Source organism: Eubalaena glacialis, chromosome 4, assembly GCF_028564815.1.
Source record: "Eubalaena glacialis isolate mEubGla1 chromosome 4, mEubGla1.1.hap2.+ XY, whole genome shotgun sequence".
In the NCBI taxonomy this organism is placed as follows: Eukaryota; Metazoa; Chordata; class Mammalia; order Artiodactyla; family Balaenidae; genus Eubalaena; species Eubalaena glacialis.
The window spans coordinates 10,231,198-10,248,400 of NC_083719.1; the positions used below are offsets into that span (position 1 = coordinate 10,231,198).

At 40.8% G+C, this 17,203-nt stretch overlaps 1 protein-coding gene across 2 annotated transcripts in view; it reads right to left on the minus strand.

Annotated features, from left to right (window-relative positions):
* The window catches only part of CTNND2 (catenin delta 2), a 975,434-nt gene extending 960,863 nt beyond the window's left edge, over positions 1-14,571 (minus strand). For both annotated transcript variants that reach the window (XM_061189131.1, XM_061189130.1), the window contains exon 1: positions 14,330-14,571. In XM_061189131.1, coding sequence (XP_061045114.1) covers positions 14,330-14,366 — 37 coding nt within the window. In that variant the 5' untranslated portion in view covers positions 14,367-14,571. The remainder of the gene's footprint in view (positions 1-14,329) is intronic.
* Positions 14,572-17,203: the final 2,632 nt, after the last annotated feature.

A 17,203-nucleotide genomic window follows, 5' to 3' on the forward strand; every position in this document is an offset into this window, starting at 1 on the left:
ACTGCAGGGACAAGGACACTGGCAGCAGCAGTTCTGGGAAGTACTCCTTGGTGTTAGCCCTCGGGGAGACCACCAGTAGCCCCACCAAAGAGCCTGTAGGCTCCAGTGCTGGGTCGCCTCAGGCCAAACAACCAACAGGAAGGGAATGGAGCCCCACCCACCAGCAGACAAGCAGATTAAAGTTTTACTGAGCTCTGCCCATCAGAGCAACACCCAGCTCTACCCACCACCAGTCCCTCCCATCAGGAAGCTCACACAAGCCTCTTAGATAGCCTCATCCACCAGAGGGCAAACAGCAGAAGCAAGAAGAACTACAGTCCTGCAGCCTGTGGAACGAAAACCACATTCACAGAAAGATAGACAAAATGAAAAGGCAGAGGACTATGTACCAGATGAAGGAAAAGATAAAACCCCAGAAAAACGACTAAATGAAGTGTAGGTAGGCAATCTTCCAGAAAAAGAATTCAGAATAATGATAGTGAAGATGATCCAGGACCTCAGAAAAAGAATGGAGGCAAAGATCGAGAAGAAGCAAATGTTTAACAAAGACCAAGAAGAATTAAAGAACAAACAAACAGAGAAACAATACAATAACTGAAATGAAAAATATACTAGAAGGAATCAATAGCAGAATAACTGAGGCAGAAGAATGAATAAGTGACCTGGAAGACAGAATGGTGGAATTCACTGCTTCAGAACAAAATAAAGAAAAGAGTGAAAAGAAATGAAGACAGCCTAAGAGACCTCTGGGGCAACATTAAAGGCACCAACATTCACATTATAGGGGTCCCAGAAGGAGAAGAGAGAGAGACAGGACCCAAGAAAATATCTGAAGAGAGTATAGTCGAAAACTTCCCTAACATGGGAAAGGAAATAGCCACCCAAGTCCAGGAAGCACAGACAGTCCCAGGCAAGATAAACCCAAAGAGAAATACACCAAGACACACAGTAATCAAATTGACAAAAATTCAAGACAAAGAAAAATTATTAAAAGCAGCAAGGGAAAAATGACAAAACATACAAGGGAACTCCCATAAGGTTAACAGCTGATTTCTCAGCAGAAACTCTACAAGCCAGAAGGGAGTGGCATGATATATTTAAAGTGATGAAAGGGAAGAACCTACAACAAAGAGCACTCTACCCAGGAAGGATCTCATTCAGATTCCACAGAGAAATCAAAAGCTTTACAGACAAGCAAAAGCTAAGAGAATTCAGCACCACCAAACTAGCTCTACAACAAGTGCTAAAGGAACTTCTCTAGGCAAGAAACACAAGAGAAGGAAAACACCTACAATAACAAACCCAAAACATTTAAGAAAATGGGAATAGGAACATACATATCGATAATTACCTTAAATGTAAATGGATTAAATGCTCCCACCAAAAGACAAAGACTGGCTGAATGGATACAAAAACAAGACCCATATATATGCTGTCTATAAGAGACCCACTTCAGACGTAGGGACACATACAGACTGAAAGTGAGGGGATGGAAAAAGATATTCCAAGCAAATAGAAATCAAAAGAAAGCTGGAGAAGCAATTCTCATATCAGACAAAATAGACGTTAAAAAAAAGACTATTACTAGCGACAAAGAAGGACACTACATAATGATCAAGGGATCAATCAAAGAAGAAGATACAACAATTGTAAATATTTATACACCCAACATAGGAGCACCTCAATACATAAGGCAAATACTAAGAGCCATAAAAGGGGAAATCGACAGTAATGCAACACTAGTAGGGGACTGTAACAGCGCACTTTCACCAATGGACAGATCAACCAAAATGAAAATAAATAAGGAAACACAAGCTTTAAATGACACATTAAACAAGATGGACTTACTTGATATTTATAGGACATTCCATCCAAAAACAACAGAATACACTTTCTTCACAAGTGCTCATGGAACATTCTATAGGATAGATCATATCTTGGGTCACAAATCAAGCCTTGGTAAATTTAAGAAAATTGAAATCGTATCAAGTATCTTTTTGATAAACAACACTATGAGACTAGATATCAATTACAGAAAAAAAAACTATAAAATATACAAACACGTGGAGGCTAAACAATACACTACTAAATAACCAAGAGATGACTGAAGAAATCAAAGAGAAAATCAAAAAATACCTAGAAACATATGACAATGAAAACACGATGACCCAAAACCTATGGGATGCAAGCAAAAGCAGTTCTAAGAGGGAAGTTTATAGCAATACAATCCTACGTCAAGAAAAAAGAAACATCTCAAATAAACAACCTAACCTTACACCTAAAGCAATTAGAGAAAGAAGAACAAAAAAAATACCAAAGTTAGCAGAAGGAAAGAAAGCATAAAGATCAGAGCAGAAATAAATGAAATCGAAACAAAGAAAACAACAGCAAAGATCAATAAAACTAAAAGCTGATTATTTGAGAAGATAAACAAAATTGATAAACCTTTAGCCAGACTCATCAAGAAAAAGAGGGAGAGGACTCAAATCAATAAAATTAAAAATGAAGAAGGGGAAGTTACAACGGACACCGCAAAAATACAAAGCATCATAAGAGACTACTACAAGCAACTCTATGCCAATAAAATGGACAACCTGGAAGAAATGGACAAATTCTTAGAAAGGTATAATCTTCCAAGACTGAACCAGGAAGAAATAGAAAATATGAACAGACCAAACACAAGTAATGAAATTGAAACCGTGATTAAAAATCTTCCAACAAACAAAAGCCCTGGACCAGATGGCTTCACAGGTGAATTCTATCAAACATTTAGAGAAGAGAAACACCCATCCTTCTCAAACTCTTCCAAAAAGTTGCAGGGGAAGGAACACTCCCAAACTCATTCTACAATGCCACCATCACCCTGATACTAAAAACAGACAAAGATACTACAAAAAAAGAAAATTACAGACCAATATCACTGATGAATATAGATGCAAAAATCCTCAACAAAATACTAGCAAACAGAATCCAACAACACATTAAAAGGATCATACACTATGATCAAGTGGGATTTATCCCAGGGATGCAAGGATTCTTCAATATATGCAAATCAATCAATGTGATACACCATATTAACAAACTGAAGGATAAAAACCATATGATCATCTCAATAGATGCAGAAAAAGCTTTTGACAAAATTCAACATGCATTTATGGAAAAAACTCTCCAGAAAGTGGGCATACAGTGATCCTACCTCAAGATAATAAAGGCCACATATGACAAACCCACAGCAAACATCATTCTCAATGGTGAAAAACTGAAAGCATTTCCTATAAGACCAGAAGCAAGACAAGGATGTCCACTCCCGCCACTATTATTCAACATAGTTTTGGAAGTCTTAGCCAGGGCAATCAAAGAAAAAGAAATAAAAGGAATACAAACTGGAAAAGAAGAAGTAAAAGTGTCACTGTTTGCAGATGACATGATACTATACATAGAGAATCCTAAAGATACCACCAGAAAACTACTAGAGCTAATCAATGAATTTGGTAAAGTTGCAGGATACAAAATTAATGCACAGAAATCTCTTGCATACCTATACACTAACAATGAAAGATCAGAAAGAGAAATAAAGGAAACAATCCCATTCACCACTGCAACAAAAAGAATAAAATACCTAGGAATAAACCTAACTAAGGAGGTAAAAGACCTGTACTCAGAAAACTGTAAGACACTGATGAAAGAAATCAAAGATGACACAAACAGATGGAGAGATATACCATGTTCCTGGATTGGAAGAATCAGTATTGAGAAAACGAGTATACTACCAAAAGCAATCTAAAGATTCAGTGCAATCCCTATCAAATTACTAATGGCATTTTTTACAGAACTAGAACAAAAAATCTTAAAATTTGTATGGAGACACAAAAGACCCCGAATAAGCCAAAGCAATCTTGAGGGGAAAAAACGGAGCTGGAGGAATCAGACTCCCTGACTTCAGACCATACTACAAAGCTACAGTAATCAAGACAATATGGTACTGGCACAAAAACAGGAATATAGATCAACGGAACAGGACAGAAAGCCCAGAGATAAACCCACGCACCTATGGTCAACTAATCTATGACAAAGGAGGCAAGGATATACAATGGAGAAAAGACAGTTTGTTCAATCATTGGTGCTGGGAAAACTGGGCAGCTACATGTAAAAGAATGAAATTAGAATACTTTGTAACACCATACACAAAAGTAAACTCAAAATGGATTAAAGACCTAAATGTAAGACCGGACAGTATAAAACTCTTAGAGGAAAACATAGGAAGAACACTCTTTGACATAAATCACAGCAAGATCTTTTTTGACCCACCTCCTAGAGTAATGGAAATAAAAACAAAAAATGGGACCTAATGAAATGTAAGAGCTTTTGCACAGCAAAGGAAAATTGTAAACAAGATGAAAAGACAACCCTCAGAATGGGAGAAAATATTTGCCAATAAATCAACAGACAAAGGATTAATCTCCAAAATATATAAACAGCTCATGCAGCTCAATATAAAAATAACAAACAACCCAATCCCAAAATGGGCAGAAGATCTAAATAGACATTTCTCAAAAGAAGATATACAGATTGCCAAGAGGCACATGAAAAGCTGCTCAACATCACTAGAGAAACGCAAATCAAAACTACAATGAGGTATCACCTCACACTGGTTAGAATGGGCATCATCAGAAAATCTACAAACAACAAATGCTGGAGAGGGTGTGGAGAAAAGGGAATCCTCTTGCACTGTTGGTGGGAATGTAAATTGATACAACCACTATGGAGAACAGTGTGGAGGTTCCTTAAAAAACTAAAAATAGAACTACCATATGACCCAGCAATCCCACTACTGGGCATATATCCAGAGAAAACCATAATTCAAAAAGACTCATGCACCCCAATGTTCACTGCAGCACTATTTACAACAGCCAGGTCATGGAAACAACCTAAATGCCCATCGACAGATGAATGGATAAAGAAGATGTGGTACATATATACAATGGAATATTACTCAGCCATAAAAAGGAACAAAATTGGGTCATTTGTAGAGACATGGATGGATCTAGAGACTGTCATACAGAGTGAAGTAAGTCAGAAAGAGAAAAACAAATATCGTATATTAACGCATATATATGGAACTAGAAAAATGGTACAGGTGAACCGGTTTGCAAGACAGAAATAGAGACACAGATGTAGAGAACTAACATATGGACACCAAGGTGGGGGAGAGTGGTGGGGGGGGGTGATGAATTGGGAGACTGGGTTGACATGTATACACTAATATGTATAAAACAGATAACTAATAGGAACCTGCTGTAAAATAAATAAATAAATAAAATAAAAATTTTTTATAAAGTGTACATATAGCTCACCATGATTAGCAGAGTGTTTACCGTGGGCCAACTATGTCCTAGGATTTTAGAATCAGTGATAAAAAGGGACTGATTACCAACATGGGGTGGGAGTCGGGAGAAGCATGGTCCTCTATGACTTGTACATTGTATATATGATATATGTAGATATATATGTACCTGTATATATGATTACTAAATTACCAAAATAATTGAGGTTCACTAATGTACTAGGGTCTCGCTATGTATTTTAAGTTCATACTCTCTTAGTTTGCCCACACAAAAAGCTGAAGACACAGGAATTTTTATTTCCCCTCCATCAACTACGACACTCAGTGGTAACTTATCTACTCGCTAAAAAATGGAAAAGTTGAGCTATGAACTCCATCATGTTGAGATACAACTATTAAGCTATTCCCTCCATGTGTTCCACTGGTGTCTTTACTACTGGGACACACAGACGCGGAGAGCAGTAGAAAGTTTCCTTAAAGAAGAATTCCTTCTAAGAAATGGGGATATACTGAACTACAAGCTTTAGAATTATGCTTTAAAAATAAGAATTCATAAAATGAGGGATAAATGGATAAAACATGGCAAAGGGTAATGTAACTACTATCAACAAGAACACAAATCAAGGACAAGGCAAATAGACCAATTAAGCAGTATGCAGAACATACAAAAAGATAATTCACCAAAGAATTAGGAGTGCGTCATAAACTTATACAATATTTAACCTCAGCCATATTCAATGAGAAGCAAACTAAACCACAGGAAAACACGATATTTTCCCTATTTCATTGAAAATTGTTGTTTTGGGTTTTTCTTTTAATTATAATACCCAGTGTTATCAAAATCATGGGGAAATTGGTACACTCTTGCCTTGCCTGAAGAAATATAAATTATAGAATCTTTCTGGAGGACAATGTGACAACATATATCAATAGTCCTGAAAACACCCAGTTCTAGGGAAGTAACCTAGAGAAAATAACCAGATGAAAACTATTTAGCTTTAATTATAACATCATATATACCACCCCAAAGTGAAAATGCCATCACTCTCCAAAAACAGCAAGTTATTTAAGTAACTGATGTTATATAAAGGTATGGATGAATATTAATTATATGTCAAACACCATTTTACATGTTAAAAGGGTAACAAAACAGAATATGAGAAGTCTTCTAAATTTATATATGTGTATGGGATAGCATTTCTACTAAAAATATACTCATTTCGGGGGCTTGAAATCATACATGAACTTTAGCTTCTTTGAATCAATTCTCTATTTTCCAAATTGTTAATAAGCGTGCATTACTTTTAAAAACGGAAAACAACAATAAAGCATTAGTTGAAAAAGAGAAAAGTATTTCACTAATGTGCTGAGGAGTTCTCAAGAAGACAACAACTTGCTAAAACTACACAATACATCTCCTAAATTTAAAAGCAGAGAAAATCTAGGTGTGGCACTGATTAGAATATGTGTAGTATGCACTCCACGAACAATGAACTCTGTTAACTTTGACTCAGACATTCAGCTGATTAATGAAATTTATCCCAAAGCAAATATATAATATTCTTTTCAAAAATTTAAAGGCATGATTTTTTTCCTGTGTGGTGATGTATTATATATCAAGTTATGATATATTTGGTGGAGAGATAATATATAAAGAACAAAACACTTGAAACTCTGCCATAAATACTATGTTCTTGTGTTTGTGTGTCTACGTGAGTGGGTGTGTAGGATGGGTATCCTATTCAATATAGATTTTTGTCTGGATTTTCTTCTTCACCTTCAGTACCATGAACACTGCCCATATAATCAACTATTCTTTGAAAAGATAACTCATAGCTACATAATATTCTTTTGGATAAAGGTGCCATTGCATGTCTGTACATCTACTATGCATTCAACATTATATTCTTTTCCAACCCAACTCAAGCCAAACAGTTTGATCCACACACTACAAGCCCCAGTCTTCTTGCACTACCTTCCATGCCCTGGGTAAATGTGACATGATTCTTACTGTCTCTGAGACCATCTACACGATGCCCACTTCACCTGTCTGTCTTTCTGGGGAACTCCTTGCCTCCTCATCCAGTGAGCCTAAAAATACCACGCTCAGCACCAATGAGGAATGTGTTAGAAACAAGAGGCTGAAGTTTGGCTCTTTTATATTCGGAAGACTTGGTTTGCTGCCAAAGAAGTTGCTCTTCCTGGAAATTAAATTATTCTGTGTTACTGAAGGTAATGACCGCTATGTTACTCTAATGTTTGAAAGTCCAAATAAAATATTTGAGAGAGAAGAATAAAATTTATTTTAAGAAATGAGCTTTTTGTTTTTTGGGTTTTTTTTAGGTTGAGTAGTCATGCTTGAAGTCAAATCAAACATCATGTCTCTGGAAATTCAGTTTTTTTCTTCTTTCTTAATGGTGTCCATTACTGCTCCTATTCAAAGTTAAAACATGAAACGACAGCCAAACTCTAATTATCTACACTGAGGCAGAAAGTGCTGTGAATAATAGCTAGCATGGGTCATCATTTATATACAGTTTGGGAAGTCAGATTTTGACACTGTCCTTTTTATGTCCAATTCACACCACTTACAAGGCCATCCAATTACTGACAGTCAAAGTCTAGCATGGGGAGTAAGGGAAGAAATGAGTTATTTTTAAGTTGGCAATACATAAATCAGCTGAATTTCATGGACCATACTCTCTATAAATCAGCCAGGGCATTGCACACTCCCCTGGTAATTCCTGTTATAGTGTCAAAATACCATAAAATATTTAAAGAGTTCAACCACCAAGCAAAATACCATTAAAGCTACTATATCCAGAATTCTACAACCAGAATTCTTTATAAACCATGTCAATAAAAGGAACACTTTTTCCCTACTGGTGATATTTCCTTCCAGGTGAAAGGAACTTAATTAATGTAACACTTCCGGCCTCTCCCCAGCCCTTGGTTTTCTCTGCCTCTGAAGAATAAAGGAAGCAGCTTGGCTAGCGTCTTCCTTCTTCCTCTGGAGATCTCCCTGCCTGCAGAGAGCAAGGCTTGGGCTCTAGAGCTCAGCGCCAGCTCTGTCCCTGTGGGAAGGGAGGAGGGGAGGAAGGCCAGGGTCCTGGATGTCATTTGGCATCACATCAAGCTATACCTAATCAAAATGGATATTTCCCCCATGGTGGCCACCCCTTTATCCCTTTTTTCTTCCCACATCCCAACTTTTTTCAGAATTAGGGAGGGTTGGAGAGAGGGTTGATATTTACTGGGTTCCTTAGAGACACCACTGGTCCACATTTCTGCACATTTTATAATTTGAGGTAAATGCATACCTTTCTGTGATTTATGTTGTTGCATATTTAAGGGAGAAAAGATTACAATAAGCATTATAAGATTATGAAGATGCTTCTAAACCAAATCATAAATTATTCAAAACATGTGTACAAAATGCATTTTTCTCAATACATATATATCAAACCAAATGTTTAATGAAAGTTGTAATAATGACATCTATTAAGCAAAAAATGTTATTAATGAAAAATCTCCAGTCCTCACCCATTCAGGATAAATGTAATAACTAATTTCAATGATAGAATTAACTGTTCCCCATCATCTAATGTTATAAACTAAACATCCCATCTAGTAACACACTCCGTATCATTCAAAACTTATAGAAACTTTGACACATAGTTATTTAACCAAACATAATTGGCTCACCCATGTACTTTGATCCAAAAAGCAGAACGGTCTTTTATGGTAACATGGATTTCACTCTGGTAACTTATAACTGGCAGTTCCCACAGCAATACATAAATTTGAATATAAATACCCACATTTATTGTCAAAATGTTTTTCTGACTGAAGATAAATTAGCCTCCTGTTATACGGGTCACATTCTGTAACAAAGTCTAAGATTCATCCAAGCGTTATTATCATAAAAATTATGCTGAAGATCTCAGTTCTACCTCACAGGAGCTGGGCAGAATCAAACCCAGAGGAGTTCAGCACTTCACTGAAGCAACTAAGAGGGAAAGGACAAGTGGAAATGACCATTTATTTTCAAAAAGGTACCAATGGACTCACACTTTTTTTTTTCCCCTAAAAACTTGATTGTAATTGGGGGTGGGGTGTGTCTTCTCCTTATGCAATAAATATAGCTGTTTAAGTTTCTTTTTTTCTTTGTCACAATGATTCTATGACAGGATTCATGCTCTGTGGTTCTAAACAGAGCGGATGTTTAACATCTGACCTCATGGAGAGGGATGTTTATTAAACTGTCTATAATATTCTTTGTACAATGTTCATCTTTGTAGAAAATTTGACTGTAATCAGGTGAATAGTATAACGCTAATAGAGAATATTAAAATTTTGCAATTTCTGACTGTTAGATTAGAATCTTTTTAAATAATGGTGCCAGGAGATATAATTTGCTTCTCTTTTAGCTTAACTATTATATATTTTCATATGTAAAGGACTGGCACATTGAAGAGCAGAAAACATATTTTATATGTAAATCTACGTAACACAGTAATAATATCAATAGTAGTAGGGAGAGAATATATCTACTTAAAAGCCTTTGTTAGAGAGGGTCGTGGCTTTTATAACGTATTTAATAATACATAAATGAAGCATAAGTACTCATCCTAATATGTAGCTATCCACCTCTTGTACTTGTACAAATATTTATAATTACAAGCCACTTATGCACTTACTTTACCCTAAAACCCTTTGAGATCCTGTTATTGTACTCATTTTTAAAAATAAGACATACAAATCTATTATACATTATTAATGACTATATTCCCCATGCTGTACATTGCATCCCCATGACTCGTTCATTTTGTTTGTTTATTTATTTATTGAATGTATACATTTATTTATCGTACCCATTTTACAGCTGAAAAAACCGAGCTAAAAATTGAGGATCACATAAATGGCCAATACACAGCTTAGTAGAGACAGAGCTGGGATCCATCCAAAGCCAGTGCTCTCTCTCACCTCTCCACTTACTCGAAGCAGAATCCAAAATAGCATTACACTATGATATATAGATTCTAATATTATATATAAATATGTTAAATAGTAAAAATATGACATATATATGTTATAGGGCGAAGCCCAACTTTTTCCTCTAGAAATATAATTCTGAGCTGAAATAACAATTAATGGAATAATAAGTTTCAATATATGTAATTCATTTCACAGATAACTTTTCAGGAATCTCACCAAGGGACACAGGTGAATATTTGCCTAAGATGGAAAGCTTCTAGGAAGCATTGTTTCACTTAGTCATTATTTGCAGTATGTCAAAAACTAATTGATACAGAGTGTAACTTCCATAGCCTAATATAGCTAAGACATTTCCTACAAAGCAATTAACCATGATACAGAACTTCAAATTACACTCAGCTGCTACGCGATCAAAAGATAAACAAGTGGAGGTGTCATAACTACACATTTTTGTAATGAGTCTTAACATTTTTCACGGCCTAAAAGCACAGTACGGTAAAATATTTGAGATTCCTGGGCTGGAGGTACTGTTTGTGAATATAACTGGATTCATTAAAGCCAACCAGGCAGTTCATTAATCAGTAGGCTAGACTGGCACAGAATGTGATAGAAATTATTTATCTATGACATGTTTAATATTTTACATTAATATAAAAACCTGTTGCTTTGGCATATTATCAGATAAACTAAAGCCAGCAACAAGTATCATGAACTATTCTCCCTCAAATTAACTTTTCATCCCTAGCCATGTGACACTTATCACAAAGCCATCAAAGTACCATAGTCCTGAGAACACCTTTGGAATATGAGTCATGAAAACCATCATGGAAACCAACTGAAGAATTTGGCTTGAAGGTGTATTTCAGCCCAGCAAAGACCCACTGTACTACGCCTTCAATGGAAGTACTGGATTTAAAAACACCTGTTGGTCTTCTCTTGATTATTTGTTCACCCTCTGAATTATGTGTGTTCAAGTTTAGGTACTCTCAACTATGTGGCATCTTTTAAAGATAAAAATCTTTATAAAAAAAATAAAAACTTTTAGGAATAGTAATCCTAGCATAACCAATTCCCCACTAAATAAATTAAAGTTCACACAGAGAAATAACCATTAATGGGCATTCATATCTTCTGGGGATAATCACCAGAAAAAGAAAGAAAGAAAAAAAAAAAGAACACTTTTGGCAGTTCAAAATGGCAACAGTTCCTATTTTAGTTCAACTGACTTGTTACAACCAGAAATACTGGTCCATATAAACTATCCCTCACTTTATGGACAAATTATAATAAATTATTTTAAATGTAACTTTAGTATTTTCTTACATAAAGACAACCTGATGAAATAACTCTGGAGAACTCTTCAACAATTCTACATAAATGCATACCATATAAAAGAGAACTTTGAAAAAGCACAGTAGAAACTGTCAAGTTCCAAAACATTGTCAGGAAAAGTACTGCGTATTCACTTACATGTCAAAAGTAATGTTATATTTGATAATATTATAACTTCATTTTAATTTTAAAGGTCACTATGAATGTGATATTATCCTTAGAAGTTATTTAACAAAATTATAGATCACATTTTCAACTAATATCATCTGAATTCCATTTTTCTCTCTGATGAACTATTTCAGTGGAAGAAAGAAGTGGCTTGTATTCTAATTGTGAAAGATGTGAATTTGCTGGAATTACTGTAATTTGACAGTGCATGAGTATTCTTGCGAACAACGAAAACATTAGTGACACCTCTAATGATTAGGTTCTACAACAACACAAACATACACCAAATTAAATAACTCCTTTCCACAAGACTATGACAATTTTATTAGGGCAACGACCTCCTGTACTCACTACAATTGCCGTTCAATCAAGTACTATCATTTTCAACCCGCAATATAACATAAAACTCACACATCCGATACATGTAGTTTTTCCCACGCCCATCAGCTGCTCTCCGTGTGCACACATAGGCACAGAGTAATCTCTACTAGTCCTCTAAGAATCATGTTTAAAACTGAAACACTAGATTCAAAAGGAAAATTGAAAAGAGAAATGAATGTGTACGTCACCTATTGCTTCTTTCAGCAAGAAATCGGATATTAAAACAATGCAACAAGCACAAGAGTGTATTCAGAGTGCTCTTGGAAAGTTCTGTGAATACGAATAAGGTGAAACTAAAGCAACATTGGTAAAACTAATCACAATCTTCTATTAACTCGAGCCATATAGACCTTGCTAGTCCTTCTGCGACGCTGAGCCTTGTTAGCTGTATAAAATTACAGGCTTCCCAAATTTCAACATCTAACTCCAGATGCAGTCATCTTCATTCAAGCCCTGAGATCGTGTAACCCACCAATCAGTGAGGATGCCACTGAACGTTTTCCCCAAAACATTAAAAATGGATTCTGCATGTGGCAAAGAGATTTCACGGAGCTTTAAAGCATTGAGTCCATATTTGAGGATGCCCGCCCCTACCTGTCATACTTCTCATAGAGCAAGCCCCCCAAATGAGGCACAGGTTCAGCCCTGTAATTCGGTATGAGTCATATCAAACAGTCTTCCATGAGATTTTTAAAGTGGTACAGCTCTAAAGCCTTTTAATCCTGCAGGTAAACTACTAACAGCAAAGAGGTGAACTAAACTACCATCAGTAGCCATGGTAATTTAAAGCTGCAGATGGAAAGATGCACAATGAGATAACTCTTAGGTAGTTTCAGCACCTCCCTATTTTCACAGAAGTCGTTGCAGAAAATTCCAAGCATCTTAAATATCGGTCACCTAGTTCTTAAAAGTGAAAATATATACATATCAGACCTGACACTATGGTTGTAACATATCCCTTTTCGAAACTAACGTTATTTGCTTGGTAACATTAGGCATGCATGCTTAAAAACACCTTTCAGAGCCAAAGCGAATCAGATCCCTTCAAGAGAAGCACGCAAGGGGAAAAAAAACATCTTGGAACCACAACCTGCCCATCTTTTTTTCCACACCCTTCACTACCCCAACATTCGCAGGGAAACACAACTTTAGGCATTTTTATAAGTGACTGTTCGTGGTGGGAACCACACACACAGACATACACGCACCCCAAAACCCCTCAGACTCTTTTCCTACCACACAGACCAGGGAGGCTGCACCACCTCTCTAGCGACTTAATTCGGAACGTAGTGGTTGGAACCAGCTGAGCAGCAATCCACGGAAACACACTACACGCCAGAATGAGAGGAAGGTTGGCAAAAAAGAAAAGCAGCTTTGCTTTCGGCCATTAATTACCGATCACCCAAATACCGCCTAGCCACCTCCCACCCACATGCACAGCGTTCCGAACCTGGGTTTCAGGCGGCGCTTGCCGGAGCCTCGCTCTCTATTGTCAGGACGCAGAAGACCCCGAAACCTGTGAATCGAGCTGCAAATGCTTCCTCTGAAACAGCTAAATATAGACCACAGGGGCTCTGGGTTTGGCAAGCAGCGGGAGACTGAAGAAACAGCCATGGACACATACGACCAAGTATTTCCATTTTGTTCTAGCCAAACATCGTAATGACATTGAACATAAGGGCGAAAGACTGGAGGGAAGTCCTCCCCACCCCCACCCGTCTTCTCCCGTATATTAGGGACGTCATGGATGCAACGGGTATATTCGGGAGGGTGGCAGGGAGCAGTATTGTTGGTATTGCCCTATATACGCCTCCTCCGGGAGAGATGGGTGGCGGGGAGCGGGAGCACGCGGAGGAGCCACTTGGTAACCGCTCCGAGAAAGGCACTAACCCCGGCCCCCATTCCAGGCAGAGCCGCCTTCCGAGAGGGGACCCGGCGCGACCGCGGTCCTCCCCCGGCTGGCAGGACCGCGCAGCAGCCGCCGCCGTCACCTGCCGGCCAGGAGCAGCCGAGGACCAACCCCCACCGGCGGCGAGGAGGAGGAGGAGGAGGACGACGCCGAGCAGGATGCGCCTGGCCCCAGCAGCCCGGCGGAAGGCAACTCACCGAACGGCGCGGCGCCCGATTGCCTCCTCGCGAACATGCACCCGCCACCAGCGACAGCTTCTCAGTCCGGGGAAAGGCGTGCGCGCCGCCGCCCGGCTTCAGGGCAAGGTCCTGACCTTGCCCAACTGCAGCATCTTCCGCTTTTGTTGTCTGAGCGCGGCCGCGGGACAAGGGATGCCGGCCGGGAGCAGGGGCGAGCGCCGCGGGGGAGAGGCGGCTCCCGACGCCAGTGCGCGGCGCCCGGCCCGGCGGCCCCTCCGAGCGCAGCGAGCGCAGCGCCCCCTGCCCGGCTCCGCGGGCTCCGCGGGCTCCGCGGGCTCGGGGCTCCTGCGGACTCCCGCCGGCTCCTCCGGGCTCCTCCCGGCTCCTCGGGGCTCCTCCGGGCTCCAGGCGCCGCCGCCGCCGCCGGCCGGCCGGGCTGGGAGAGCCGCCGCCGCCGCGCCCGCCGCTCCGCTCGGCCGGCTGCCGCCGCGGGCGCGAGCCTGAGGCCGCCGCGGCGCCCGGCGCCGAGCGCTCCCGTGCTGCGCCCCGCGCGCGGCCCGCGCCACCTGTGCCGCCGCCGCCGCCGCGGGCGAGGCTCCTCCCGCGGCGCGCGGCAGCCTCAGCCTCCACCTATACCTCAGCGGCCGACTCGGGCGCCCGGCTAGTGAAGCAGCGTCCGCCCCGCCGCCCGAACCTGCCCTGGGTGCCGAGCATGCCCAGTGCCGCCGCGAGAGCGCCGCGCTTCGCCGCGCGCATTCCACTTCTCCTGGTTTTCGCGGCAGCAGCGGCAGCAGCAGGAGAGAGGGGAGGAGGCCGCGGGTTGGGAGAGGGCCGAGCATCCTTGCGAACGCACACTCCGGCGCTCAGATGGGTGGATGCTCGCGAACCAGGCGAAAGCTGGGAAGGACCCGAGGAAGGCCTGGAACCCGGGGTTAGAACGGTGCTCATAGGGCCAGTGCCTTCATTTACGTGCAAGATGCTGACAGTTTATGGTGGTCTGGCAGATGTCAGCACGCAAACAAAGGGCAGGGATGGAGGGGGTTCTAAGATAGCATGTGTGTGCGTTGGGGGCAGGCGGCAGGCTGAATGTGACTGCTGCTGGGTGGAGATGGAGGCTCTCAAATCCTGTGGTTCTAGAGCAAAGAAGGCAGGACATCCATCTCCGGTCTTCCCCACCGCGTCTGTCCAATCTTCTGTCACTTCCAGTGCTTCGATTAAACATGCTTTTCGCGGGTGGAGAGACTTTCTCCTTAAACGAAATCCCTCTGGTTTTGAACCTGGAAGTATGTAACTTCCTGCGAGAAAGACCTTTGTCTAGTCTGGATCTTGAATGGATCGTAATGCTAAGTTCACCTCCTCCTCCAGCGCCGCCTCTTCTTTCTTCCAACTTCCGCACCTCTGCCACCTTGTCTTCCTCCTCCCCTACCCCCTCTCCCAGGCTAAGATGAAAACCCTCACCCGTTTCTTCCCCCAAAGTCTTCCTATACCCCCTGTATTGTTCTTGTCACTTTCAGATTGGTTTTCTGTGTCACCTCCTGGTTTGACAGCTCGTTGACTCCATGGGGACTTCTCTTTGCCTCTCTTTGCTGTGAAATACAGCAAGTAGCATCACCGCAGTGAACAGTGAAAAGTCTTGTTAGAAAACAAGACCCTTGTGCCAAGGAAGTCCTCTGGGCCTTCACCCGTGTCCCTCGGTTTTGGAAGTCATGACGGGGCTCACCCCTGTTGCAATTACAAGACTTGGGCAGGCAGAGCGCAGCGTGCCCGGGGACCAGGGCAAACACCCTTCCTAACGATGCCACCGCTCACCATCCCTGACCCTGTGGATCCCAGACTGTCTGAGGTTGTGATCTTCTCCACTCCTCCCCTCCCCAGAGCTGGTTTCCGAGACACAGATAAGCATGGCAACATACAGGAAGTTGTCATCAGAGGGATTCCAGGGGCTTGTGATTCTCAGAAACAAAGTATTTCTCTTTTGTGTCAGAAGAGATTATCCAACAAAGTTAAATGACCTGAATATTTATCCCAGGCTATTCTCTAGCATACTTTGGAGGAAGTTAAAATTTGAAGTTAGAGCAAAGGAGAAGTGTTTAGACAGGTTAAACGGGTAGAAATATATGCAAGGGGCAAGATTAAGCAAGGACTTTTGACAACAGTGCAAATGTACGTTTTTAATCCTCCTACCTCAAGGCTGGATAGGCATATATAGGCTTGGTCTCACCTCCAAAAGTAGTTCTCCAGCCTGGCTCCAAGTTTTAAAGCTGGCTGTATGTTAAAGTACTTCTGACTTGGGGCTTCCCTGGTGGCGCAGTGGTTAAGAATCTGCCCGCAAAGGCCAGGGACACGGGTTCGATCCCTGGTCGGGAAAGATCCCACGTGCCGCAGAGCAACTAAGCCCGTGCACCGCCACTGCTGAGCCCACAAGCCACAACTACTGAGCCCGCGTGCCACAACTACTGAAGCCCGTGCGCCTAGAGCCCGTGCTCCGCAACAAGGGAAGCCACTGCAATGAGAAGCCTGCGCACCACAACGAAGAGTAGACCCCGCTCGCCACAACTAGAGAAAGCCTTGCACAGCAACAAAGACCCCAAAATATAAATAAATAAATTTATTAAAAAAATATATACTTCTGACTCCTCTGAGGGAGGACACTGCTGGGCCATTTTTCAGCAGATGTTGAACTGTATTTTTTATTTTAGTTCTCAGAAAGGCAGTTCAGTTACTGTGGAGTATTTGGTACAAGACTAATTAGCAGTGCTGTATCCATTAGGCCACATTATATTTTAAAGGATGTTCTTTATTTTCACCGTAGCTTTGGTCAGATTTTTAGAAAAAAAATTTTAACCTGTACTCCTCTTTGCATCTTTTAACTCAGAAAGTCTTGGGCGGGGG